The sequence below is a fragment of the Pavona decussata genome, unplaced genomic scaffold, assembly GCF_977016875.1.
Source record: "Pavona decussata unplaced genomic scaffold, jaPavDecu1.1 SCAFFOLD_21, whole genome shotgun sequence".
Lineage (NCBI taxonomy): Eukaryota > Metazoa > Cnidaria > Anthozoa > Scleractinia > Agariciidae > Pavona > Pavona decussata.
The window spans coordinates 2,805,010-2,832,666 of NW_028145444.1; the positions used below are offsets into that span (position 1 = coordinate 2,805,010).

General features: G+C 38.9%; 5 protein-coding genes across 5 annotated transcripts; 2 read left to right on the forward strand and 3 right to left on the reverse strand.

The window, feature by feature from the left end:
• Nucleotides 1–8: 8 nt before the first annotated feature.
• On the reverse strand, nucleotides 9–2,748 carry LOC146486238 (kelch-like protein 24). The gene is made up of 3 exons (XM_085099627.1): nucleotides 2,616–2,748; nucleotides 1,946–2,200; nucleotides 9–711 (listed from the first exon to the last, which is right to left on the reverse strand). Exons 2-3 carry the CDS (start codon nucleotides 2,187–2,189, stop codon nucleotides 155–157), a joined length of 801 nt encoding a protein of 266 aa, XP_084955753.1. The 5' UTR covers nucleotides 2,190–2,200; nucleotides 2,616–2,748; the 3' UTR covers nucleotides 9–154.
• A 4,035-nt stretch (nucleotides 2,749–6,783) lies between these two features.
• LOC146486239 (uncharacterized) lies at nucleotides 6,784–9,544 on the reverse strand. Its single transcript, XM_085099889.1, has one exon. The coding sequence runs from the start codon at nucleotides 9,359–9,361 to the stop codon at nucleotides 7,337–7,339; it is 2,025 nt and encodes a 674-aa protein (XP_084956015.1). The 5' UTR covers nucleotides 9,362–9,544; the 3' UTR covers nucleotides 6,784–7,336.
• Nucleotides 9,545–9,575: 31 nt separating this feature from the next.
• LOC146486240 (Rieske domain-containing protein-like) lies at nucleotides 9,576–16,419 on the forward strand. Its single transcript, XM_085099986.1, has 3 exons — nucleotides 9,576–9,751; nucleotides 13,585–13,752; nucleotides 14,397–16,419. The coding sequence occupies exons 1-3, from the start codon at nucleotides 9,679–9,681 to the stop codon at nucleotides 14,627–14,629; spliced, it is 474 nt and encodes a 157-aa protein (XP_084956112.1). The 5' UTR covers nucleotides 9,576–9,678; the 3' UTR covers nucleotides 14,630–16,419.
• On the forward strand, nucleotides 9,978–13,578 carry LOC146486241 (serine incorporator 1-like). Its single transcript, XM_085099937.1, has one exon. The coding sequence runs from the start codon at nucleotides 10,826–10,828 to the stop codon at nucleotides 12,104–12,106; it is 1,281 nt and encodes a 426-aa protein (XP_084956063.1). The 5' UTR covers nucleotides 9,978–10,825; the 3' UTR covers nucleotides 12,107–13,578.
• Nucleotides 15,941–27,285, reverse strand: LOC146486242 (sodium-coupled monocarboxylate transporter 1-like). Its single transcript, XM_085099927.1, has 15 exons — nucleotides 26,657–27,285; nucleotides 25,178–25,243; nucleotides 24,764–24,815; nucleotides 23,910–23,977; nucleotides 22,335–22,489; nucleotides 22,036–22,176; nucleotides 21,277–21,406; nucleotides 20,581–20,669; nucleotides 19,638–19,750; nucleotides 19,028–19,098; nucleotides 18,813–18,899; nucleotides 17,920–18,110; nucleotides 17,738–17,838; nucleotides 17,365–17,549; nucleotides 15,941–16,760 (listed from the first exon to the last, which is right to left on the reverse strand). Exons 1-15 carry the CDS (start codon nucleotides 26,984–26,986, stop codon nucleotides 16,725–16,727), a joined length of 1,815 nt encoding a protein of 604 aa, XP_084956053.1. The 5' UTR covers nucleotides 26,987–27,285; the 3' UTR covers nucleotides 15,941–16,724.
• Between the last annotated feature and the right edge of the window lie 372 nt (nucleotides 27,286–27,657).

Here is a 27,657-nt window from a genome sequence, read left to right on the forward strand (position 1 = left end):
AACGATGAACGTTTCTGAGACTTTCTTGTCTCTGCTAGAGATTATCCTACGCATGCAGGCTTTGCTGGTTGTTCCCAACTCAGTCTATCAGCTTCGATCTGACTGCTTAATCGTTCCCCAGTTTTTATCACACTCTATTAATTCGCTTTTCTGTTTAGCTTGTTGCTTTTTTGAATTGCCTTGCCGTTCTGTTGCAGTTTTCTAGATCAAATAGCTTCTTCAAAAGTGTTCTGAACTCCCAATATTCCACGTCACAATTTGCATATTGAACCCTCCTTCTGCAGCATTTGCAGGAGAGTTTAAAGCGCTCGTTAGCGCCACTCCGGTGAACTTCGTAGTTATCGCATTCCGTCGTTTGCACTTTCTCAGCTACCCTCCTGTATACACTCGTAACGAGGCTGGAGCAAGTGTTCACATACTCTCCAAGTATCTTTTCCAGTTCGTGTATCCTGGTTTTGAAGATTTCTAACTTCGTTTTATCGGGAAGCTCGTTGAAGCATTCGCTATTTTCTAAAGCACTTAACGGTAAATATTTACTCTCCTGAAGAGATTCTTTCATCACAGAATCAAGAGCAAATTTATCTGCAATCATGTAGAACTTTACACAGTTCGTGTCTTGAACATTGCAAGAAAGATATTCGCAGCATAACTCTTTGACTCTCTCCATTTGATATTCCTCAGCAAGTTCCAGGAGAAATTGATAGTTTTCACCTATAAAGAAGAAAATCAGTTTGCTGAGTACATGTATATGCCTAATTTATCCCCACCCGCTATGTATAGTGCGATCCTAACCTGGAAGAATAGAAGTTGAAATGCCAAACCCACAGCAAACATATACATTCTTTTTCAGTTAATTCGTGAAACCAAAACCAAAGTAACCATACTCTTCAATCAAAATCACAACAAACGTAAGTAAAAAAATGAACCAGTCAGAATTTGAAGCATATCAGAAGTAACCGACTGGCTCAAGCGCGGGAAAACGCGTGCGAGCAAGCCACGATCGGTTTTGGTTTTTATTACTTCTGATTGGTTGAGAAAGTGGCACGAGTTGATTATTTTTAACCAATCACAGCGAAGTAAAACAGAACCACTGCAAACGCGAAGTTAATTATTTCGACATTCCATTGTAAATTGCTCTAGAAGTAGGAAAAAAACTTATTCTGACTTAGCCATTGTTAAATATATATTAAAAGTTATCGCAATGGGCTGAATAACAATAGTCACAAAGTTTGAACGCTAAGAGCCAATCAGAGCCCTAAGGAGCTGGTTTCAAGGACGATTAGGCACGCCACGATTGGTGTTCGCTTTGCTCGTCATGATTCAGTCTGAGGAAACAGCGTGTTAACTGTTAGCTAAGGTATTGATACAAAATATTAACGGCAGACTGATCCCAACGGCGGAGGTGACGAGCTTGATAGAACAAACAACAAAGGCTAGAATAACTGAAATATATTTGTTTTTAAAAAAACAAATTTTTGTCCGATATTTCGGTTTGCAATACAAACCTTTCTCGGGGGCTGAACGAAAAAGAAAAGTGAGAAACGTAAAAGGATCGTTACAAAAGAAGATTTACAATATAAAATGCGTGACAATGATTGGTTGTTTAGGACTAAGTTACAAGTGATCCGGCACCTCTCATCGGTTTGTCGCTGTGGAATTGCAGATTTTATTGTATTTATTGAAACAAGCCAATCACGAGCTAAAAACAATCACGCTGTATCCTGTTTTGTCAATAGTACGGAGTTTTCCAATATTCTGTTCCGAACGGGGGCCGGGAAAGAGAAGCACCTCGGAAGCTACCTGACTACAATTTCCATTCCTATCGAAATGGTCGGATCCTTTTTTTTTTGGCAAACTGGTTAAGAGGAGGAGCTGTGTGAGGATCCGGTAAAGTAAAAAACAAAACAAAACAAACGCACAAGCAAACAACAACAACAAACCTTACCTGTTATTTTCTGACCCCTCCCATTCGTATACACGACGTTAAGCAGTACTTCAACCTCTCGAGCCTTTTTTCCTGGTAGCTCTATCTCCTTGGCGTTCTTCTCTGCGAAGTCGGACGTGAACATTTTCTCGAATACTGGGGACCACATTGACAAGGTGCTCTTGTGGACGTGAAATTTGGCCCCCTCTACAGACAGCACCACATCGCTGAAGTGCCATGGTTGCGAGAAATCAGGATTATACATTGGAAATTAACCTGGAAATTTTAACAGTGGCAAATGATTGTAGAGCAAATTCGGCGTTGTATATACTTCACGCCGGCATTCTGCTCAACACCCTACCCCACCTCAACCCCCCCGCATCTCCCAGCCCGATAGTGAAATTGACGACGTTGTAAGGTCTTGTAACCAAGGATTCATGGTGTCCCATTCCCTACCATCCCCTCCCTTCAGGTATATCCTGCGTGTTGCCACAGACAGATTTGCTAGGAATGTGTTGTGCATGGGTTTTAGTAAAAGGTGCTCGCACTTGGCTGCTTGTGTATACTATAAATCAAAGGCGAATTTGAATTTTGTGAGGTTGAAAGGATTACGATGAGCGACAGAGAAATTGAACAACAGAGCCACAAACTAAAATTCCCCAAATGCAAGTTATGTAATATGAAAACATACCAGGCTTTTGTCTGAATGTTAACTTCACTCCAGTCGTAAGCTTAGAGCCCTTTAGCATAAGCATCAGATCTTTACCAACCTCAGTACGCTGCGTATTACGAGCAACTGTCCTCGAGAAAAGCTGTAAAGCGTCCAACGATTAACAACAGACAAGTCAGTAAACAGACACAGAAGATTTAATTATGCTATCTACTAAGGACACAATTGGCGACCCACCGTCACGCATCCATAACCTTTAAGAATGCAAGAACCTGTCAATCAACTACCGAATTCAGCTTAATCCGTGCAACATTGGTGATGAAACACCATACAACTGACACGGACTAAAAAGAACCAAAAACGAATTTTGCAGTGAAGCATACGCATGAAAAAAGGTCGATTTTTGATGTTCAGCGGAAGCTACGGTAGCTCTACGATCCTGCCGATACCTTTCGCCCGAGTTTATTTCCCGTTTTCTGATTTAAGCCCTACCGTTTTATACTGAGATAAGCCGTTACATTGGGGACCTCAGGAGAATTCGCTTTAAACAGACGTTGAAATAGGATTTTTTTTCAACTAGTAGCAAAGCTGCTAATATGTAAGTGTTTGCTCCAAAATTAAAATAAAAAGCAGGGGAATTCGCTGAACTCATTCTTGATCTCAGCGCAAATGGGAAAAAAAGATTTATGCATATTTTTAAATATGCATAAAAAAGAGAAGAACATTTGCTAACAAAAGCAATTATTTGCTAAAAAGAATCGTTGACAGCTCATGAATAGCCTTTTATTGTTGTACATCAATTGAACTAAATTCAGTGTCAAACCATTATATTCCTGGATAAGGGGCCACTTTCAAAAGAAACTCAGGGCGGTGTTGAGTTGGTGAGGAGTAGAAACGAACGGTTTGGCCTTATCAATAGAGTTATACTGCTAAGCCAATTTACCTTTTGTCATTAACTCTGTTGATAAACCAAACATTCGTATTATATTTCTGCCCAGTGTTATTATATTGAGTGAAAAATCATTCAACATTTTATTACCTCAGTGCAAGGACTCCAAAATTTTCATTGGACTGATTGATATCGACACAAAATTGGTGTATAAGGTATTCTGCTCAAATTTTTGCACTCTTTTGTGGACGTTAAAAGAAATAAAAGAAATCATGAAGAAATCACGGGGTCATATTTGCAGGTAATCAGATAATATTTTCTGAAAAGCTGTACCACTGTTTTTGTTTTGTTTTTCAAGAACAAAAATGTAAATTATTTTTTTATTATTATTTTTAGAAAAGATTGAATAATATTTGGCAGTTAGCTATAAGTGTAGATAGAATTTTTTCTTTAATTGCATACTGCTGCCACACAGATAACCTTTTAAGTTTGATACAGATAATTATGTTATCGAAATAACTGATTTCGTTTTCGTTGAATTATATTGTTTACGCTTTATTGGAAAATTAGACAAAATTACCCTGTTTGTTCCATAATGTTACAAATGTTTTGAAATTAATCTTATTCCAGATTAGCTCCCGCTTTCTCAGAACTTTGAGAACTTGCTGACCAGCCGGTAAGACTGAAAGTTTTGAGCAAGGGGCGCATTCCTTTGGTCAAAGGCAAGACAGCTCTTGAAAACGGATTTGGCATATTGCATTTTTTTCAAATTTGTGGTTCAAAGGAACGCCAAATGCCGAAATTAATCAACCTCGTTCTTGGGACGGGAAGAGGAGAGACCCTTACCAGCTTAACCCGCGGATCTGTCTCTCGATCTCCCCCCCCCCCCCCCCCCAAAAAAAATAACCTCTGGCACCCAGGGGTAAGAGACCGTGGGAACGAGGTTGGAAATGGATTTGTGTTCGCCATTTAAAACGCCCAAAGCAATGCAATTGCGAGTCAGATTGAAGCGTCCAGGGCCCGGTTGTTTGAAAGTCGATTATCGCTAATCCACGATTAAAAGTTAATCGAGGTTTTTATCTCGCTCGTCGGAAATGGTTTAAAAGTCTAATTTCAAGCTAAAGGTTGAGAAAAGTCTAAGGCAAAACCGACGGCTAAAAATCTTTTGGGAGAATCTTTATTAATTATTAATTAAACTCGCACCAAAGTTCACGTTAATCCGAGATTAGCTTAATCGGGCTTTGAACAACTGGGCCCAGGAGGAACATTTATCCTAGACTGCGAGCAGTCTCTCTTTTGCTCGAGAATCCGCCGGGAAGAACGCGAGTCGTGCGCGCGAGCGCCCGCACGACTCGCGGCGCGCGAAACTCGCCCTCCGACGGTTCATTTCGGTGGATAGCTCAAGCTATTTCGATGAAAATCATTTCGGTGAAAATCTCAAGTTTTCTTCGCAAAACGACTGCTCAAAAATTCCTAACACTGGAAAACTGATATTTGTCGTTTTCGAGGAGATAGGGGCAAGCTAGATACCGGTCGTCAAAAATGCGAAAAAGGCCACTATAGCATTTTCGTAAAGCCACTGACAGGTCGGAGAAGATTCCCTAATTCCTTAAAACTTTCTACCACTTACGTTTTCAGCTAATTTAGCATCCGAACAAATCATTGAACTGAATTAGCTTTAGTTCAAATATGCCTTTAAAAGGCGACATTTATATTTAAACGATTTTGCTTGAATGTTTGCGCTGGATGCCCTGTCAGTAACTTTTGACGAACAATAGTCTGCATCACCCTGGCTAGAAAATAGTACGTTTTACATGGTATGATAGAGGCCAATTTGTCAAAAATTCACCAAGGAATGTCTTACTTAAATAACTGACTATTTCCAATTGCTGGCAAAGTTGGATCTATTCCCCAACCTTCAGAAGAAATACAGGGTATGTGTAATAATAATAATAATAATAATAATAATAATAATAATAATAATAATAATAATAATAATAATAATAATAATAATAATAATAATAATAATAGAAGGATGCAGAAGGCTACCCTCTCGAGTTCTCTCAACATAGTGAGAACTTTCTAAGCTACCGTCACTTGACTTTCCCTGAGGGAATAGCTTAGGATTAGGAGCTCAATATAGTTTTAGTATCAGAGAGATTTAGATTGTCTATAAGATTTTTTATCTTTTATTGCCATTTTTTTGTTAACTCAGCAGTTTTCTTCTTATAGTTCCTTCAGATCGCATAGGTTACGCTGTGCGCCCTATGACAATGTGGTTCTATTTTAGCATCCATACGTTTATCAACTGCACATAATAATAATAATAATAATAATAATAATAATATTAATAATAGCATATGATGTGGTCATGTCTAATAAGTAAAAACTACAAATACGAAGCATGAAGTTCTGTTTCCCATCAAGGCCTCAAAAAAGGCTCCACACCAGGAATAAGGAAACATGATCTTCACAAAATACAAATGCTTAAATGTGTGTGACTGGAAGCTCCACCTTCACTGGAGCTACTTGAGTGCCGTATATCGCTAAATCCATGCTGATTTTGTGATATTTTCTTTTTCTCCTGACACATACTCTTGCCATCATTTGTAGGGCGTGGTAAACTATTTGTGGACTGGTTATTAAACCAATCAAAACTCTGGAACTGCATTATTCAATGAGTTTGAGTTTTTTAATAACACAGTGTATCTTTCACATGTCATTATTACAGTATATCATTCATTCTTCATTTACAAAAAGATTACAAAAGACCCCTACATTGAAATTGAACAGTACATGTATAATGTTGATTTATATCTTTTTAAATTATGTTCTTAGTTTTTATTAAATATTTTATAGTAATAATTACTACACTATACAAAATTTTTAAGTTCATTCTTTAACTTGCGACTTGCCCCAATCTCCCTTCACAAGAGTATAATTATTGTAGTTTATAGTGAAAATTTCTATCCAACTTAAGTCATGGACCAGCCATGGTAAAATTACACTGCTGGGGTTACCCTGGAAACAGTGCCAATATGATGTAAGGGTGCACCAACTTCATAACTGTTTTTTTAAATTGACCAAATAATAAGAGAATAATATTTAAAAATGAACCAATATTCACAGCTTTTTATATCAATATTTTGTGGCACCACTGTGCATCATATCAAATATTGCAATGTTATTTACCCAAGGTTATGTGCCCAGGCTATTAATTGAGTAAAATGCAGAGAATGCACGAGGTACAAAGGTGGGCTGTATCATAAAACTCAGTTCCAGTGCAGTATTAATAGTATATGTACAAACAGGAAAAAGTTATTAAATTATTTGATTTGTACAAGAAAACACTAATAATACTTGGTATTAAAAATTATTCTTTTTTTGCAAAGAGAATTTTCTCAAACATAGTGTGAAATATTCATGGGATTTCTTGTTTCAAGAGGCAAATAAAATGATTGGCCCATCCTTAACATGAAGAAGCCCTTGAGCATCTGTTATTCATATGTTCAAAGGTGGGAATTAAGTGGAGAAAACACACTCCGATGAGGAGATGCTAAGACTAACTTGGCACCTGTCAGATTGAAGAACTGAAGTCCACATAGGAGAGACAAATTACTCAGTGATGTCAAGAAGGTGTCCATTCGGTGAATAATTTGGCTGTATACAAAGAAAATTATTTAACAGGTTTTTCTTCGTTTCTTGTATTGTCCAGTTCAAAATAGATTTAAAAGCTTAAGCTGATGACTAATTTTTTAAAATATTAAGCATGCAAACTTCACATGCATCTTACCCACTGATTTACAAGTAGGGCAAAATTCGAGATGTTTCTCTTTACAGAAATACTATTTCATCACTGGACAAATTCAGGTGTTGCGGTGGTGGGTGAGTCTACTTCACTTCCATAGTCGAAATAATTCTCCCTCACAGTTGATTTTTGATCATCCTTAACTTTTGAATCTGTAGACCCTGTGCTGTCATTCCCTTGTTCTGAATCACTGCCACACAAGCCCAGGATATCAAGATCTGCTGCAATCTTTTTAGCTTGCTCTTCTGTTAGATATTTTGCAGTACCAGGCCTTGCCATGGAAGCTGGCTGAGTTGTTGTTGTTGGTCTTGCAGAAATAGGCCTTGATGACTTGGGTTTGGGTTGTGATAGTTCAGCAGTTTGTTGAGTTGGTTTATTCACTGACACTTCTTTTTCTAAACCTCTCCCTGATTCCTTCAGCTTCTTTATCTCAGCATCAAGAATATCTTTAACTTTTTCGATTGATGGCTTCAGCTCGTTATATTTCGCATCAACTTCCTGACAGATGTCAAGCTTGGGTTGTTTGCCAGAATCAGCAGTACTTTGATCATGATCAGATTTAGCTACTAAATCTGTAGCTTTTGCATCACTGTCATCAGCTGTGTGTTGGTTATGAGATGCCACAGTCCTCTCAGTTCTCTGAGCTTCTGGATAATCACATCCCTGTGGTTCTGGTCTGGGTTTTTTGCTTGTTAACCATCTATATGGACTGCTTTTACTTGTCTTGGAGTTGGCTGACCGAGCAGATACTGGTGAGCGCGAGAAATTCTTCAAACCTGTATCAACTTGTTTTCGTGGCGACATGATTTTTTCCACTCGTTTCTTGCCCAGCTCTTTAATGACAGCTTCTAAGTGAGAATCAATCAACTCTCGCTTCTTCTGAATTGTCCTTTCTTTGTCTCCTTCTCGCTTCACTCTCAACCACTCATCATAACTGAATGATTGCATCTTTTTTGGTGAATCACTGCTAGCTATTGCTGGCGCAGTACTTTTTTCTCTTGCTGTCTTTGGCCTTTTTAATGCCGTTTTAGGTCTAGTGTGTGACACAGTTTCACTGCGATCAACAGCAGTTTTTGGCCGCTGTTTAATTTTGTCATCACGTCTTGCTTGATTCTCTGATGACTTCCTGACACTTGAATGTTTTTTGTCCTCAGTGTCCTGAATGACAAGTTTATCATTGGATTCACTGCAAGATGGCATTGGTGCTTTGTTCATCTGGTTTGAAATATTCACAGGATTCTCCTTATTTGTGTAATCCTCAAGAACATTTTTGACTACAGGGGAGGACGCAGTAGACCGAAAACTCCTCACAACCCTGTACTCTGGGGGTGGTTGTGGGGGTGAATCCTCATTTGAGATGCCACCCACTCTTTGGGGTTCAACCCTGGTACAATTTCTCCTCCATGAGATTCGTGCCTGTTTACGCTTCTTTTTGAGCCACTCACCAACCTTTTCAATAGATTCTACTTCTCTTTCAGCTTTAATCCTGGCTTCTTCCTCCAAAGCAGCTCTCTTGGCTCGCCGCTCCTTTCGCTCTAGCTTTCTCTGCTTGCGGAAAACTATAGCCTTTTTATGAAGCCAAGCTTGTAGAACAGGGTTATCAGTCTCCTTAAGCTGATGTTCTGATTTGAAATCTTTCCTCGTTCCATCTGTATTTTTCACTTTGCTTTTGAGCTTTTCAGCATCATTGTAATCTTCAACATCAGTATTTTTGCTTGGTGCATTTTCAGCTCTGCGTTGCTTTCTTTTCTTTTTCAAAGCTGTGGATTTCTTCCTTTTCTCTGCTTCTTCATCGCTTATCCATTCCGTCTCCTCTGGTAAAGGAAACAGTGGGAAGGAAGACAGCCTTGTTTGACAGCCTTTATTCTTACAAGTTTTCATGAACAACACAGGATATTTTCCTGTTGGGCCAGTACTTTCTCTTCCTTGTTTCTCAACACTCTCATCACTCTTTGAAGCACGTTCTGACATTGCATCTTTCTTTCGATCGCTTTCCTTGTCGCTGGACGAGTCTTCAAGAATTTGTTTCAGAAAGAGAAATTTCTCCTTTCCTCTCGACTTGGGCATCATCTCAAGGACCGATAAATGGATTTCTACACCTGTAGCAGAGGCTGACAGTCTCTAGATAAGTTCCAATCAGTGTTATTTCCTTTCAGCGTATTTTCCGTGCCTCAAAGTTGAGTTATTCTGCACACAATATCGATCACGATCGATCACACAATGATACATGTAGCAAACCTTGAAGATCAAAATATGGCGACCACAAGGGTGTTGTCGCTATAGAAACCGACTGAGGGAACCTGGGTACAACGCGGTGTTGTGCGAAATGGCGGCAAAGCAGGAGGAAGTGGGCTGAATATGTTTATATTGTGTTGTGATTTCGCTGAATGGAAGATCTACAATCTGTGGATAAACCAGAGGAAGCTCTTTACTTAATTGTCGAGGGTGTCCGTTACGAAGGTTTGTGTAGTTGTGTAGTTTTTTATAAGAGTAAGATTTGAGCTTACTCCCGTGCGTGTGCGTGACCAAACTCAATGAAGCTCACAGATTCTATTCTGAAGCGTTCTAATGACCGATCAGCGTTCCAGGTATCTTCCTCACTATGCGTTCGTAACGATTTGTACACTTTACGTACTGTGGGGAAGCAGTTCTTCATATAAAGTTCGGGCTCTGTCATGGTTAGACTGACAAATTTCATGCCTGAAGTCCTGGGTTATTTTACACACGTTGCCTCTCATTTCAGTCATTTGTTGTGCTTAGAAACTTATTGTGCCCGTGGATTTTGCATCTATAAACCCACCTGGGTTTATACACAATAGCCTTGTATGGTGAATCAGGGTCACAATTCCACATCTGCTTGGGGGGATTGTATAAGTCGGAGGGCTACATGTGCGCTGGTCTGGCATGTAATTCCAATAATTTGGGAAATTGACTGATACCTAAAGAGGATGGTGTAACTGGACTGATTTTTTTTAACTTAGAGAGATCTGTGATAGTTTGACTAAGAACGGCCATGATTGGCTGAGTTTGTTATATAAAGTGAAAGTTCAAAGTACCTGTCTTCATTGTAAGGAGATAAGCAGGTACCAGAGAAAATCGAAATCACCTGACCTCAACAGAATTGTAAATCCTGCAATATCAATTTTCTGTTTGTTACTGGGATCTAATTTCTCTGTATCATCCATTTTAAAGTCCTGTAAATAACTTACTGCAAAGATGTTTTAGCCTGCTGAGCAGGAGGACTTTGTGTCTATTGCAAAGAAACTGGAGGGCTCATGGTCTAGTTGGGAAGCATGTCACTTTGGTACTACAAGGATGTCTATTGTACATGTAGTCACCCTGTGGTGATGGAATCATGGATTGGAATAATAATTTTGGAGAAAACAGTTGGTCACCTTAATCTAACTTCAAGAGCCAAGGTTGACATACATGTAATTTGTGACCATTGAACAATTTTTTAGAATAAGTGAGCCCTGATTGATATCTGTACTTATCACTCACCAAATTTCCACTTGTCAGTGATGCTTGTTTTAGATGGCTGTTTGTGATATTCCAACTGTGAAGCCAAAACATGGAAGACTTATTTACATTGGATTTATTTTATTTGGGGTTCTGCTGTCAATGCTGACATTTTTACCTGGTTTTAGAAGATTCTTTGTTTTGCATTCCCACTTTTGTAGCAGGAATACAAGCCAAGGAAAATGTGATGCTCTGGTTGGACACATTCTTCTCTACAGATTTTACATTGGAATGATGGTGTTCTTTCTAATACTAGCATTGATTAATTGCCAGCTTACGGTGTTCACATCGTTCAGTAACTGGCTTGAGAATGGGTTGTGGTTTATAAAGTTCCATGTGTTTTGTCTAAGTATCCTCTTAGCACTTTTGATTCCTGAAGGACACATCAGTAATGCCCTAATGCATGTGGGCTGGATTGGGAGTTTTGTTGTGATGGTCATTCAACTTGTTTTAATCATCGATCTAGCAAAATCTCTGAATGCTTACTGGGTAGAAAGAATGGAACTGTCCACAAGACCAAACACATGGTATTGGTCTCTGTTGCTCTTCACGTCTTTGCTATATACGATGTCAGTGTCGTTTGTTGTTTATTTTTATGCCAGATATACTGTGCCGCTGAGATACTGTAGAACAAACCTAGTTTTTCTTACAGTTGTTGTTCTACTGTGTGTTGTAGCTTCGTTGTTATCGATACATCCAAAAGTGAGAGAAACTGGACTCCTCCAAGCTGGAATTGTTACTTCATATTCAGTTTATTTTGCTTGGACATGCATGGTGCATTATCCATATTCCGTCTGTAACCCAACTTGGAACCTCTTACTTGGAAGTGAATTTAATTTCCACTTTCAACTGAACATGATTATTGATCTCTTGACAACATTTTCATTGCTGATTTATGGCGTTGTAAAGGTGCCATCAGTTCAACATCTGTCAGCTGCCATTAATCTTACAGACTGTTGCATTTTTCACTCAAATGATCATGAAGACCAAGAAAACTCTGACCATGATGACAGACCAATGCTGGTCTCAACATACCTCATGTTTTACCTCTTTCTCATTTTGATATGTCTGCATCTTTTAATGACGATAAGCAATTTTTATACCCCAGAGGGAATAGTTGGCACTGAGGATGAAGTTGTCGCATCTGAACATAATCTGATAGACATGGATGAATATGTTAAATCACTGAGTCAGTGGGTTGCGTCATGTCTCAGGATGGTAGTCTGTGTCATATTTCTACTCATGTACATGTGGACCATTCTAGCTCCACTGATTTTACCAAATGTTGACCAATGACAGCTTTTGAAATTTAGTAACAGAAATGACATTTGATTAATAAGGTACATATACAGCCATGTATTTATTAACAAATGTAACTTTATTTCCTTAATTCAATGTGGTTAGTTATACTGGTGGTATAGAAGTACTTTGTGTTACACGGAACTTGTCTTAGAGAAAAGTAACTGACAAAAAGTATTTTACTTCCCAAGGGAATATAGTACTTAGACTCCTGTTATCTCAGCGATGTAGCTAACATTCCCAACGGTGAAATTTTGATAGAAGAATTTTTTAGTTAGCGACACTGGCATACTTACTGTAGAAAAAGAAAACCCTAGTTCTCTCAATAGGAGTCAAACCTATGACCTGATTGTAGGTTGGATGCTCTACCACCAAGCTACAGGAGACTCCTGGGAGCTATAAGGCCATACCTAGTTTAATGCCAGCCTCAGCTCCCACGAGTCTTCTGTGGTAGAGCATACGAGCTAGTAATCGGAAGGTCTTAGGTTCGACTCCTGCTGGGAGAACTCAGATTTTTTCCTGTGCATGTCATCTGAGGTTAAAGACACAACATCTCAAATTTCTTTCACAATTTTATGCCTGTAAACAACAAGATTTCAATTATTGAAATCTTGTTGATTACAGGCATAAAATTTGGGTGACATTTAAGAGAAGAGATGACACATTTTACATTCCTGTGTCTTAATAATAAAGTGAAACAAAGTTTGTTTGAGAAAAAGAAGTTCAAGATAGCCAGGTCAGAGTAAATGTTAATTTTAATGGTCAAACAGCAGTCACCTTTAATGTAATTTGAATGGCCTCAGAATCATAAATGAAGAGTTTTTTTTTTTTGCAAAAGGGGGGTATATCGCTCTTTTGGCCAAAAAGTCAGAAAAATGCTCAATTGTTTTACAGAGTTTTAGGACGCACTGCAGATTTTGTGCGCTATAACTCAAGAAGGTATTTAAGTTTTTGTGCCAAGGCTAATTAACTAGGAAGTGGCAGTTTCATTTTAGATTTATTCCTTTTAGATTCAGTCTTTAGGCAAAAAGCAAGTAATTGGGTCCACATTTAATGCACAAAATCCTAAATGCATACTAAAACTGGACAAGTTGTTTTTTAAAACTTTATTTTGCCACACAAAGAAATTACAAACAAGGCACAATGAAAGATTTTAAATTTCAAAGAAAAAGTGGCAAGGAGACCGAAAAGAAACTACCGTAGAAAGCTTATGCGTGATTTGGCCTCCCCAATTAAACTAAGTTGACAATGACCAAGTTTGGAGTGTTTTTTCTGACTTTTTGGCCAAAAAGAGAAATAATTTATGTCCCTTTGTTGAGAAGCAATCAATTGCTCCTAATTAGTTTTACTTTATAGTTGGCACACCAACTGGTTATAATGTGTGGTAAATAGTAAAAAGTCCATTTGTGTATCTTTTGCCATAAGACCTGAATTCCATTTCTCTCAATAACTTATTGCCTTTTCCTTTCTGGTAGATCTTCCAGAAATTTCAGCTGAGGAGGTCACTTATTCACAAGAGATCCTCAGCAAAAAAAGATCCAGGAGACGCACAGGCCGACTGGTGACTGTGAACAGACAGAAAATTGCATTGTTCAAATACAAAGGAATTGTGTATGCTGTGGATGAAATGTGTCCTCATATGGGTGGGTACACATACTGTGTTCTTACATAATGTGTAGCATGATATTGACAGTTTTGTAGAATACAATGGAAGTGCTAGTTAAAGCCCCCCCCCCCACCCCACCCTGTCTTTAGTAAAGCCCCCACCCTTTCTCTTATAAGCCTCCTCACCCCATAAGTAAGTTCCGCCACCCATCTCAAGTAAGCGCCACCCCATCTCTTAAATAGAGTCCCCCTTCTAATAAGCCCCTTACCCCATGTGGAACATCAGAGTTTGTACTTTGCCAGCCCAAAATTGTGCATGTAATGCACCCTCTTCAAAACTTGTCTCACAATAAGGAATTGCACTGCAAGCTTCATGTAAAGTAGACTAGTCTTACACTTATTGCAATGTGCAGGACACTTTGCTCAGCAATAGTCAGCATGTCACTTGTTTTCTGCAATTTGTGATGGAATGCTGGTTGGAGCATTACTGCCTTGTGCAACTGTGCCTTAACCGCACACCCTTACCAAAAAAATGGTACGATCCACAGTCCGTTAGCTTGTCTGAGTTTATTCTCAAGTGATTTGTCATTATATTCTTTCACTGATATTTCAAACAAATGTATCAAATCACTAGGGAGAAAGAGTGTTTTGAACTTTTGTCTCATGTGTTCATTCTGTTCAGGTGGACCCCTTCATCTTGGGGATATTGAAGACCTTGGTGAGGCAGCATTGCCATGTGTTGTGTGCCCATGGCACAGTTGGAAGTACTCTCTTAAAACTGGCAGCTTGAAAGTTCCTGACAAGAAGAATATAACACTTGTTACCTATCCCGTGAGAGTAAATGAGAAAGGAGAGGTGTATCTTGGAGTGAAATCTTTGTTGCCGGACTGTTTCAATGGTGCAGTTGATTTCTGAAAACTAGCTGGCGGTAGCTGCATCAGAGTTGGAATTGTGAGATAGTTGTCTGTGGTTGGGTGTTCTGTGGCATCATAGTCATTCATGCAGAATAGAGAGTGTCACGTGTGCACAGATATCTTCAGAGTGCCCTGTGGTTGAAGCATGGATTACATACAGACAACAGTGTGTTGGAAGTTCCTCACAAGGTGTATTCAACAGTAGATTTTAGGAACAAGGTCATGGGGGATTACCAGAATATTGTTCACTCGAGAGAATTCAGTCAGCCAAGTTGCATGACTATTGACACATAATTATAATGAATCAGTAGCCTTCTTTGTGGACATTCTGACTGTGGGATTCAGAATGAGAATCAGTTTCATCACATTAAACTGATGTTCTTATTGATGAATAAATAAATAAATAAATAATAAAATAAATAAAGACTGTCTATTCACAATTTTTAAGGAAAAGTGTAAAGGAGGTAAAAGAGGTTATCCCTTTGTAGTTTATATCTTTCCTCGCTATAATAAAAACATAAACAAATAATACATTTCAAAATAATACATGAATGAGCAGTGCCTTTGTAGTAAGCCTCAGTGTCCGCTTTGAAGTTTTTGTTGACTCAATGCAACCACTCCTTATGGTCAAACATTCCATCTTATCTGCACACAATGACAATATAGCAATGAGTCGGTTCTCTATGAATATTTGCCTTGCCAGAAAGGGGACAACGATTGCTTCTTGCAATCTTTCCTGTTGGTCTGCTTTCTTATACTCAGCAGTGCTTCTCTCTGCCGCTGTTAATTAGCCTATGATGACCCCATCAGAAAAATCTCATTATCTTTATCTTCATCTTTCTTTTTCTTTCAAAGCCTGCAAGTCCATTGGTCATAGTTATTTGGATTATGCACCGTAAACGTAAGAAATGCAGGCTCTTTCTTTTCATTCCCTTCGTCTGTTCGTCTTGCCTTTCTTCCTCCCTTCGTTCGTCCCTTCCTTCCTCTGTGCGTCCCTCTTTTCCTTTCTTCCTCCGTCTGTCTTTCTGTCAATTCTTCCTCCCTCCCTCCCTTCTTTCCGTCCTTTCTCTGTCCATCGCTCCCTTCGTTCCTTTCTCTGTCCATCCATTCGTCAATCCTTCGACCTCCCTCCCTTCCTTTTTCTGTCCATCCATCGTTAACCCCCCCTTTCATTCCTTTCTCCTTCCTTCCATCCACCCTCCCTCCCTTCCTCCCTTTTGTTAGATTTGACTTCAAGTCTTGCCATTTCCGTTATTAGTTAGAGCCAAAACACTAAAAAAACCCAAACAAACAACAACAACGACAACAACAATTCATTACATGCGATCTAAAGATCTGCTTTTTCCATATTTATTTGCAAACCATACTTAAGTTACCACAACGTTATCCTCCCCAACTTTTTTAACTCTTGGTCATACGTGAGCGAAAAGCACTATGATGTACTATCCCAAAAATAAATAATACCGCTAGTTTGCAAAAATGTACATAACGGAACTTTTCTGCTTTACACTCTATATATTTATGTAAACGTTTAAAACAATTAACTTCTTGTTCATTCATGTAGTTTTTTTCTTTCGTTTTCTTTTTCTTTTTGTTAATTCTCCCTACAAAAAGCGATAATTTAACCATCTTTGTATGTTAAACTAAGTATTAACTAAGGGTTAAGTATTAGTTAAACTGTTTTTTGCTTTTTCTCCGTTACATTTACACATTTTTTTCTCTGTTTGTCAATAATTATTACTGTTCTAATGTATTATGTGGAGATAAAGAAAAATACAACTCATTCACGTAGTTTCGGTCGAATAATACTATATAATGCAAAGAATAATAGTTTAGAGAAATATTTGTACAAATAAAGAGAGTTAAAAATATTATCAATCAACAATGTCTTTTTATCGCTTTTTTGCCAAAGCTATCGGTACTTGAGGAATTTGAATGGAACTCCTCTAACTTGTCTTTTACTAAAACGAGTTCACCAGGGAAGCTGTTTCTTCTTTAACCCATCCTTGCATTTTACTCGGCGGTTTAGCATCCCAACTTGGACGAAAGGTTCTTCTAAGCCGAAGACCTTCGAGTTTTCAGTGTGTTCGTGGTTTTCACACACCGCTTACTCTCCAGGAGTCTCTTTGCAACTAAAAGTGAAAAGTAGGTTGACTGTTAAAACACTTGGTAAAATTAATGCGGACACATTCACAATGCGCAGTATAAATACCTGGTTTTATAAATGAAAATACTTATTACTTATACTTAAGGACTGTGCCTACTTTTGTTACTGCACATACGTTCTGCGCATGTCGAGATACTCGGGTTTCCAATGGGTGGTGCGTACTAATACAGGGATATTTTTGCGCGGTTTAAAACTATGCTGAGAAAGCAGAACTTAGCAAGAGCTTTCTTTTGGGGGTAACCATGCATTTTTCAGAGATAATAAAGCTTCAAAATGGAAAAAAAAAAACGCCATACATTGCTTTGTATTTTACTTTTTTTTTTTAATTATTGTTGCTTAATTATCTCTGAAAAATGCGTGGTTAACCGCAATTTTCTTTTTGGATTCCAATAGCCTGTTCTAAAATCTGCTTTTCCCGCTTAGTCATAAACCGCGCAAAAATACTTCTGTATTAGTACGCACCGTCCTTAATTCCTTTTTCTTCTTTTCTTTTTTTTTTTTCAAGTGAAACAAACAAACAAACAAGCAAAAAAAAAAACAATTAAACAAAACATTATCAAGACAAACACCTGATCCGTGGAGTGTGGCCGTTTTCTTGCCCCAAGTTGCACCCAGTCCTCTTTACCGTCTGATTGAGGGAGGCCTGTGGTCGAGTTCCACCTTTCCCGTTGGCTTGGCAACCAGCTAAGCAGCCATAACTTGAGTGGAAATACTAGTTTAGTGTCGACGCTTGTTTTCTTTTCCTTTGAAGTTTCTAAAGAGATTAGAAAGGAAGTGGTTATTTTGGATTTCGCAAGCTGAGGTCAAAGCAATTGAGGATACAGAAGTTAGTATGAAAAGCTTTGCTGTTAGCCACGCTTTCATAATGAGGTTCAGAGCAACTCGGAAATGGCCTATTTCCAAACCACTCATATTCAATACACGTAAACTTCTGTTACTCACCGAATACCAAGCTTGTCACTGTACCTATCACCATAGTAACTGTCCAACCAATAGCGCAGTACCACAAATAGGACATGCTGTAAAATCTCGCCATCGGATTGCTAAAGGGGAATTTAAAAAAATTCTTGATTAAATGACGCAATTAACCTCACACCAACAGATTTGCAGCTTTTCTCACTTACCCGGGTAGATGGACACTTGGGTAACGCATGCCTGTGTCATTGTATAGAGCAGCCTGGGTTTGGTTGAATACGTCAGAGGAGCAGTCCGAGATAGACACAGGGCCGGACGAATCACTTGGCGGGAAGAGCTGGGCTCCAATGAACAGCCATATCGTCATAGCGAGACCGCTGGCTACTCCAATATATGCGCCCTACGAAACAACGAATACACTTAATTAACGCCCCTGCTACTTTGCCACAAAAATCAATGTGAGCGGATGGCTTGTCAGTACACATTTCAGCCCTCTTCAACTGACACTCTTAGTAACATCAATTTCACCCTTTGATAAAAGAATTGAGCTTTTAGGCGCGTTTTGGGTGCATGTAAATCGTACCATTAGTGACGTCATCATGCTTAAATCTCGATAAGATATTTTAATGCGGTTTTGGTCTTGCTTCTTATTGGTTGAGAAAGTGGCGCGAGTTTTTGCTAACCAATCACAGAGCGTAGTAAAGCAAAACTGGATTCAAAAACTTATTAATAATTCATAAGCCTATTGACCTATCAAATCGTCGATAAAACATCACGTGCAGTGGTTTTATATCCGATAAAACCTCCTCCTTATTAGCGTGCGGTGTTTAATGTTTTTCTTGTATGCTAATTTCCAACGTTCACAAAAGCATCTTTGTTATGAACTCTATTGACACATGCTTTTCCAGGAATATTCTTGAAGCCGTTCAAAAAACTCGCAGCACGTGTTTTATCGGGCCTAAAACCACTCGGCTGCGCCTGGTGGTTTTAAATCCCGATAAAATACTGCTGATCGTGTTTTAAACATTACATAAACGCAAAATTATTTCTAACACTCAATTGAAAATCCCTATGATGACAAAGCAAAATAAGAGACACTTACCCTGCTGTTGGCTCGTGGTACTAGCATTCCAAGTGTGAACACGCCCAGTAAAGAACCACCCGTGATATAGAGTACAGCAGAAAACACCTAAAAAATGAACAGCAAAACAGAAGGTGCATTTAGCTCGAAATAAATGAACATAGAAATTGAATTCAATGGAGAGAGAAAGCATGGATCAACTGTAGGATTTTAATAGAGAACATAACGTTATTTACCTGTAGCACGGTATCACCACAGTGATGAAGTATGCAAGCACCACCTATCACAGCACTGCCCAACACAACGGCTGAAAAAAAAAAATTCACATTCTCAATCCAAAGAATCAAATGCGGTATCTATTCCTGGTCCGGTAAGCATTTTTTTTTTTGTCAAAACCGCTTATTTGTCGACTGACGCCAATGCTAAGTACAAACTTGCCCAGCAGAATTTCAGTTACATAAAATGGCAAAGTCTTTAGAATTAACCTTTCAAATAAAAATATTATTTAGAAGCGTACCGCATGCAAAATAGTTTGTTACAAAAAGTTTGTTAGTAAGTTACTTGGACTTTCAAGACACGGACCCCAGGACCCAATTGCGTAAAGCAGATTAACGGCTGATTACGGGAAGTTTTGCGCAACACTTCCCTGCGTTATATGATGGAGGATTTTCCCACTCACTATCACACAGCCAGAAGGCCGATTTAATCAAATAAAGAAAACAGAGAACAGGACATCATGCGAAAATCTTTCAAAACGCAGAAAGCTATTACAGAAAACTTCCCGTAACAATAAGTTTCTTATGCAGACCGGCCCAGAATGTCCTGTAATGAAATTTGTAAACTTACTTATAAGTTTGCAGGTTTTTGTGGAATCAAAGTCATCCATCTTTCGGAAATATTTTCTGACAAAATCTTCCAAAATGACCAGACAGAGAGAGTTGAGACCAGACGAAATGAAACTGTTGAAAAAAAAAAAAAAAAAAAGATTTGTTAGCCGGCGATCAGCATGCGACTTGGAGAGATTCCGGGGATTTTATAAAATAATTTTCTCAATCAGTTGTAAAGAATTAAACATTAGAAGAACTCGAAACATCTGGGAACAATCGCTTTCAGGGTTATTTTAATAGCATCTATCAGAGTCCCTCCCCCGCTTCCTCCCTCCGATCTGCCAGTCGTTTTAACGTAACTTTCAGCCGTTTCCTACCTGTGTTTCATATAAAAGATACAGGAAAAAGACCAACAAAAGACGTACTATTGACCGCTTACGATAGTTGGTGGGATGATGATGATGATGATGATGATGATGATTGCGGAAGAAGAAGATGATGGTAATGATAATGGCAATGATGATGAATCTAGAATAATACATCATTCTCATTCATTCACCAGGCTTGAAATATACCATCACATTTATTTCATATACCACACGTTCAACATTCAAATCCTAGCAGTATGCAGGATATTTGTCCCATAAACGCAGTTTAATGGCCTTAGCTATTACGAGCTCGAGTCCCTGTAACTCAGTGGTAGAGCATCCGAACTAGTAATCGGAAGGTCTTCGGTTCGACTCCTGATAGGAGCACTTGGATTTCTTTTTTCTGAGTATGCCTATGTCTCTTACTGAATAATACATCATTCTCAATGATTACAAAGTATGTTGATATGACTCTAGCCTCCTTCGCAGACGCTCTTTTGGCTCGTCACGCGCAATCTTTCCTCCCCAACGAGAGGAAAGATTGCCGTGGCGAGCGAAAAGAGCGTCTGCGAAGGAGGCTAATATGATTCTTACCTTAAGGATCCTGCAAATATGCAAGCAGTTAGGAATCCCGGCATTCCTTTTACGTGCTGTAGTTTGTCAGTGATGAAGTAGAAGAGAACCTATCAAGGAAGGCAATCTGGGTGAGGAGAAAATTAAAACTTGTGCTGTTCCATTTAAAACTAAAACTCAACTTAAAGCTGCTTAGACCGAAGTTGCCATGTAACCGATAAGCACCAAGGTCATCTGGTTTCCTGTCAAACTAAGGTTATCGAGATTTCCTACGAAATAATTGACGGTGATTCTTTGAACAGTTATTTGTTATTTGTGGGGGGTAAACAAAAAATTTCAGTCAAGAGAAAGCAAATTAAAGTTTCTTCTCAGTGGAAACTGTAAAAGACGGTGGCTCAAAGGTGTGGCAAACACGAGAGATGAAGAGGCGAAAACTATGTTGAACTACAGAAAAACAGCAGGGACGAGTTGCATAAAACTTAACGGCGGGCGTGAATGCTATTGTCAGACGTTAAAATACTGAATGTGACTGGGATGAATGTCTGGCGTTAGCAGTTACGCCCAACGTTTAATTTTATGCAACTCACCCCAGGAAACTACACAACTGTTCTCTAATCTTACGATTGGTTTAATGCAAACCGGGCATTTTGATTAGCTGTATTGTGTACGGCATGGAATGAAACCTATTATTCCATAGCTGTATGGATTATTTATTACCTGATCGTTACGTTGAATTTCTCCTGCTGTCAAAGGATCACAGTTTGCAAACACTGCGTACATGACAAGGCCATTGATACAAGCCAAGGTCATCATTATTATCAACACGGGAACACTTAGCCACACGGCCCTACAGGAAAAATTGCAAGAATGCCGTTGATGGTGATAATTGGTCTTATGCACATAGCACTTAGAGTGGTTTTCAAGTGACTTTCGAAAGTATTTGGCGTTTGCTTTGTTTTGCATTACTGTGCTTTGCGATTGGTTGACAAAACTCGCGCCACTAGAATTAAAACCCAAACCAATCGTTTTGCTCGAGTTTTCCCGCGCTTGCAGCAAGTTACATATATCTGATTCGTGTTCTGATTGGTTCATTGCGCTGTTTGCGTCTGTTGTGATTGGCCAGAGAGTAATTACTTTGGTTTTGGTTTTACGACATTCAACTGAAAACCGCTTTATTAGCTGGTCAGTCACTAACCTTAAAAGTAAAAGTTAGACTACTATTCGAATCATGTATAACCACCGGCTAGCCAAGGGAATGTCATTGCTAGATTTAGATTTAACTTGGCTGCCAATTTACGATCGATTTGTGGAGATCATGACTCAGTTCGACTCATTTTTTGCTGCGCGTTATTAAGGGTTGGTATCTCTACAGACCTCTTTTAGGGCATGTTGCTTTGTTACTATATATGGAAATAAGAATTTAAGTGTCCCTTGGCTTCTTAGTGAGGTCAACCAAACTTTCAAAAGGAAGCTTACCTTCTAGACAGGCTGACAAATTTAATGGACATATACCGCTGAACAGCTGTCTGGCTGACCGTCCATAGCGGCATGGCTGTCAACGCTCCTCCAATAGAAAGAGTCCAAAATGTATCTCGAACTGTGGGGTCTGGGTCCAAGCTAGAAAATTAACCAATCAAATCAACAACTTTCAATCAATAACTTTATCTTCCAGCATGCCATGAAGGCTCACTTATCGAGGAAACGGAAAATAAGAAACCGCAGCTAGGACCTCAAAACCCTTTCTTAATGGTACCAGTTACGTATTAGGTACTCACTTGAACAACGTCATCCGCTGACGGTTCTTATTAACTTGAATCACGTGATCAAAGCCTCCCGCGGTGTTGACACCCACAATACATAGCGTGATTAGTCCCGTCAGCATCAAAATAAGATGGAATGCATTAGTCCACGCTACAGCCTTCAGGCCTCCCTGTAAATAAAAACAAATAAACAAATCAATAAGAGTTTTCTAATTAAATGTCAGCAATAGGATTTGGCATCCAAGATGTTGTTTTTTGGTATGAACATTTTCATACCGGGTTAAAACAATCCGCCTGAGTTGGTTATAATGACAACAAAGAACTAAAGAAGGGCAATTCTAATCCGATTATACTGGCTTGCAGTGTCTAAGCAGTATCGGTTTGAGGGTTTCTTTTTGAAGCTCGATGGTATTAAATTTGTCTTGTTAAGTTCTTTGCTGTCATCATTGTGATCATTAAGGACAGTAGCTCTTAATACAAAGGCATTTAAATTGCGCAGTTATGACTAAGTGGGAAAAGTAGATCTTGGCAAGGGCTATTAGAAGCCAAACAGAAAATTAATTTAGAGTAACCCGCGTATTTTTGTAGCGTAGTGTACATGTACTGTAATTCTCATAAGTTATTCTCAGACATACATAAGAGTGAATGACGTTTTTTCCAGATTGCACTTCATTATCTTTAAAAATTGCGATGTCAATTAAGATGTCAAGATCTTCTTTTCCTACATAGTCATACGCCGGCCAAAAATACATTTTTATTATTTTTATCATCCCGTGATGAGCATTGCATAAGCAGGCCTAGGCACCGTCCTTTTAAGCTCATTATTCAGATAACACGTTATTGAATTTGCTGCTATATTTATCATGTTGACGTCTGCGGGACGATGATAAATTGTTTTACAATTTGGCGTTTTTCTTTCCCCTAAAACAGTAATATTTTTCATATCACGCATTCCGCACGTAAATTGGAACGACTGCTTTCGTCTCTGCACTTATTTAAGTTCATGTTTCCACTGTCTCATGGAGGGAGGAAGATCCTAGAATAGAAAGCGGATTATCCTAGCGCCATATGTTTTCTGTATTCAGTTTACATGCAAAAGGTTGTACATGGCCCCAGGGCTAGGATCTTTCTACCGATAGGATCTTCCTAGCTCTAGAGAGATACTAGCACCTTGTAAGCTATCTTCGCTCGGAAGGTCCTAGTACTAGGGAGAAAAAAAAAAAACGGCGGCGGCTGGGCGTTCAGCTGACAATTTTTCTTCTTCTCCTTCTCCACTTGGTAACCACTCCGACCGAAATTTCTGCATGTAAACCAAACGAAAATTGTTTCGCCTTCTAGGATGTAAACAGGGCCTAAATTTGTCACTGGTACATGGCGCTGACATTGTCCACTGTTTCAAAGGCAGGAGTAGTTCAAAGGCGATTAAACCAATCGAAGGAAAGGCACTTGTAAAATAATATGGGGCTAAGCGCAACACGCCGTTAAGTACTATACAGCATGGCGTTGGGATCCGCGGCCGCTTACTCCCGGTCACTGATAGAGAAAGGCTGGGAAAAGCAAAGATAATCTAGAAAGTAGCAAGACACTCACCAGCGCTGTATAAATCAAGCATACGGCTCCAGTGGAGACAATACTAGCTGCTAACGGAACGCCAGCCACTAAAAATAAATAATGATAAAATTAAATTAAAACAACGCGCACAGGTCATCATGTTTTAATTAAACAGCTATTTCTAGAGATTTTACCACAGTTAGTGAGTTTACCGGAGAAAATAAGCCAATATACTATGGCTAAAATATTCCAAAGTCCTATAGTGTAGCTGGGGAATCCATCCTCCAATGCGCTTATCTCAGTCAGTAAAGCTTATAAATTTTCGAAAAATTTAGATGGCTTTGAACCCCACCCTACAATATTTTTAAACTCTGCGAAAATTTGTATCTGGAAATGCTAATCACAGTGCCATAATAAAAAAATGGGGATCACGGTGCTCGTTTTTGAGTTATAACTTCTTAAAGCAAAACTTAGGGGTGTTTGAAATAGTTACACTGTTGCTATGGTAACCTATTATGACAAGAAAATGACCTTGACTTGTTCGCCAATAATTAGGCATTTGTTTGAAACCATTATTGAGGTATCAATTGATAAGGAATGATACTATTGATCCATCAAAGTATAAGTGCTGGAAACTGTTGTGAGCCACCTTAAAGGTCAGGGGAAACCACGTGCCAGCGAGGTGACAGGCATGCCACGAAATAAGTATTAGTAAAAAATATATATTGCATAAATACTAGAACTTTAAGCTGCCAAGGAACTACTATTAATCTGTGTATAAAATGAGTAAAATATGTAGATGTGGATAAAAAATATGAATGTACAAGTGAAATGGAAGTTGGAAGTTTCCGGTCCAATAGCGTTCATAGCTTATCTCGGCGCGCATGCCTTACCAGTGCTGATGGCTTGAGATGGAACATACAGCACAACGCATAGGTATAACAGCTGGAAGAACAGCAGAAATTCATCAGTTATTTGAACGGGAACCAAACATAATAAACGCTAAAAATGAAATGGGCCAGAGTTTCAAGTGTGGAAGCAATGCCACGCGCGGGAATTAAAATGCAGTAATGAACTTCAGCCAGATTTCAATTGGCCTCAGCATCGGGGAATATCAGTGTTGGTTATCAATGGTAACCGGAGCGAAACGAATTTACTCCCGATTCATGATTTGGTAGCTAAAACGAGTACACATCAAGTAGAATGTCACGTTGTTACGCGTTACGTTACGTCACGCTACGTTACACGTGACGTTATGGCTTGGCAAGCAATTGAGCTCAAATCAACTGACCAGTCCTTGTACTTACGTGGGTTATAGTGAAAAGGGCAGCTCCAATATAACGTACACCGGCAGAAAATCGCGCTTCCAGGTACTGAAAAGAAAAGAAAACACATTAAACAAGCCTGTACAACAAAAAGGGAGCCCTCTTTTTTTTTTGTTGCTTTTTTGCAATAAAAATGAAAGAGGCCAGTTTAATTGCCAGACACAGTTTCTTGTCAGATTGACTCACCCACTGCTCGTTTCCAGGGTCTCTCCTTGGGAACGAGGTGCTCGGTCTCTCTGACTGCCAAAGGGGAGATTCAGTCGGGTTACTTTTCAGATCGTTACTTTCGAAGAGTCTTACTTCCGAGATTCCGACATTCACTAACAACCGTCAAATCTTATCGCTATTGAAAAGGTTTCGGGAAAGCACTTTATTGGGGGAGTCGAATTACTTAGGAAACTTAACTCTTCATTACGATACTTAAACAAAACTTCCTGTTTTTAGTTTCTCTAACTAAAAGGTTCAAAAATTATAATAAATAAGCAAGATGACACTGAACTTTTAAAGGCAATATCACACCACTCAATTCGACAGTTATTAAACCTCAATCTTACAGGTTAAAGGCAAGTATCCTTTATTTGGGGAGTCGAGTTACTTTGGAAACTTTACTCTTTATTTTGTCGTTACGATACGTAAAACCCTCCTTGTTTTAGTTTCTACAAAGAGGTTCAAAACTAATATGATAAATAAGTAAGATGATAACTTTCAAAGGCAATATCACACAGCTGAATTTAAAAGTTATTTTATTAAACCTCAAACTTGCAGGTTGTAAGCCGGACAAACTGGTTTGCATACAAATTCCATACACCAAAACTTTATTTTTACCGTTACGGAAACGCTTACAGAAATTGGTTCTTTTCAATGTTGCGCAATTTGTCCCTCCTTTCCGGCTTCCCTACAGTAATGTACGATTTTGTTCTTTGATTATAAAATATTTTGTCTTTTCAAACAATATTATTTTTGCTCTCTTAAAGAGCATCCTGAATTAGCTTGACCTTATCAAATTTTGAGCACGAATTACTGTGCAACGATGTCGGACAAAGAAAATCAGTAAACACTCGTGAACACAAACGCAAAACAAAATTTGATAAGGAACCTTAATTACCTCTAGTTCATAAATTCACATGCGAAGAACCGATAAGCTGTTATCTATATTTTGTCGTTCTGTCGGTCGAGAAACATGTCAGCGCTTTTTGACATCTGTCAAGATTACATGTTTAACACGCAAAGAATTGTACAAAGCCAATTGTCTGATGTAATGGGATTTTTGATCTTTAGATATCCAGCCAGCCAGCCAGTTTACAATTACAAGATATATTTAATTCTGTGAAACAACTAGCTTGTTCAACTGAGCCATTCAAGCGTTAGCAACTAAACCAATATGCTAAACGTTAACTCTATAAGAGGCCTAAAATAAAAACAAATTAAACGTTTAAACAAAAACACACTTTTAAACCTTACCTCGCTAACAGAAGTAACTTTCAGTCGATGAAACATCGGAATAAAGAGAACATGTGTGATTCCTGCTACAAACCAGTGCGACAATAGCGCTAAAATAATATATTGTATTCCGTATGTGAATACTTCAGCTGTTGTGCCAAGTAGAACGAGTGACGAAAAATAGCTCGCCACAAGAGACAGCGCTACGAGCCAGCTCCTGAGGTTTTTGTCTGCCAGCAGAAATTCATTGGTGGTTCTTTGTTTTCCTCCGCGAAAAGCAAAGAATATACCAGCGGCGATTGGGAACAGAAGAAAAAGCGCGAAAACCAAAAAGTCCTCGGCGAATTTCATGGCTGTAGGAGATAGCTGCAAAAAGTTTCTTGTTTACCAGCTTTCTTCAAAGCCTGATTGAAGAGAAACGTCAAATGATTGACCTTGGTGCAATGTGATAAGCGCCTTTATAAAAACCGCGCGACTATGATGTGATACTGAAAATTAAGGCACAGCAAATCCCGGTTTCGCTGAGAAACAGGTAACACGTGACGGATGTTCGATATTCCGTAGTTACCCGAGTGCACATTAGATGCTGAAATAAAAAAGGTCACTGACTCACAGCTGGAATTGTAAAACAATCACATGCGTATGAACAATAGTTAGTAATCGATCACTGTGTGAATATCTTAAGTCTCTTAGGCCTTGGCCTTCGCATCACAATAGCGTTGACATCAATTAATTTTGTCAGGCAAAAGGCCAAGGAGTTTTTTTTGACGTTTTTATGGCGATTTTCATTTGTTAATACGAATGCTTTCAATTTACTCTGGCCTTTCGCCAGCATTGTTACATAGATGTCAGACATTTTTATCCACGCCCTGCGCGCGCTGCCTAGCGCATAGCAGATAGCTTGGCCGGAAATATGTCATGTTCAAACACTTGACTTGCTTTGTTTGGAAGCACGCGATCAGACAAACGTGCATTTTTATGAGAGAGAAAGCACTTTTTAGGTTTGGCTATCTCTAAAACAG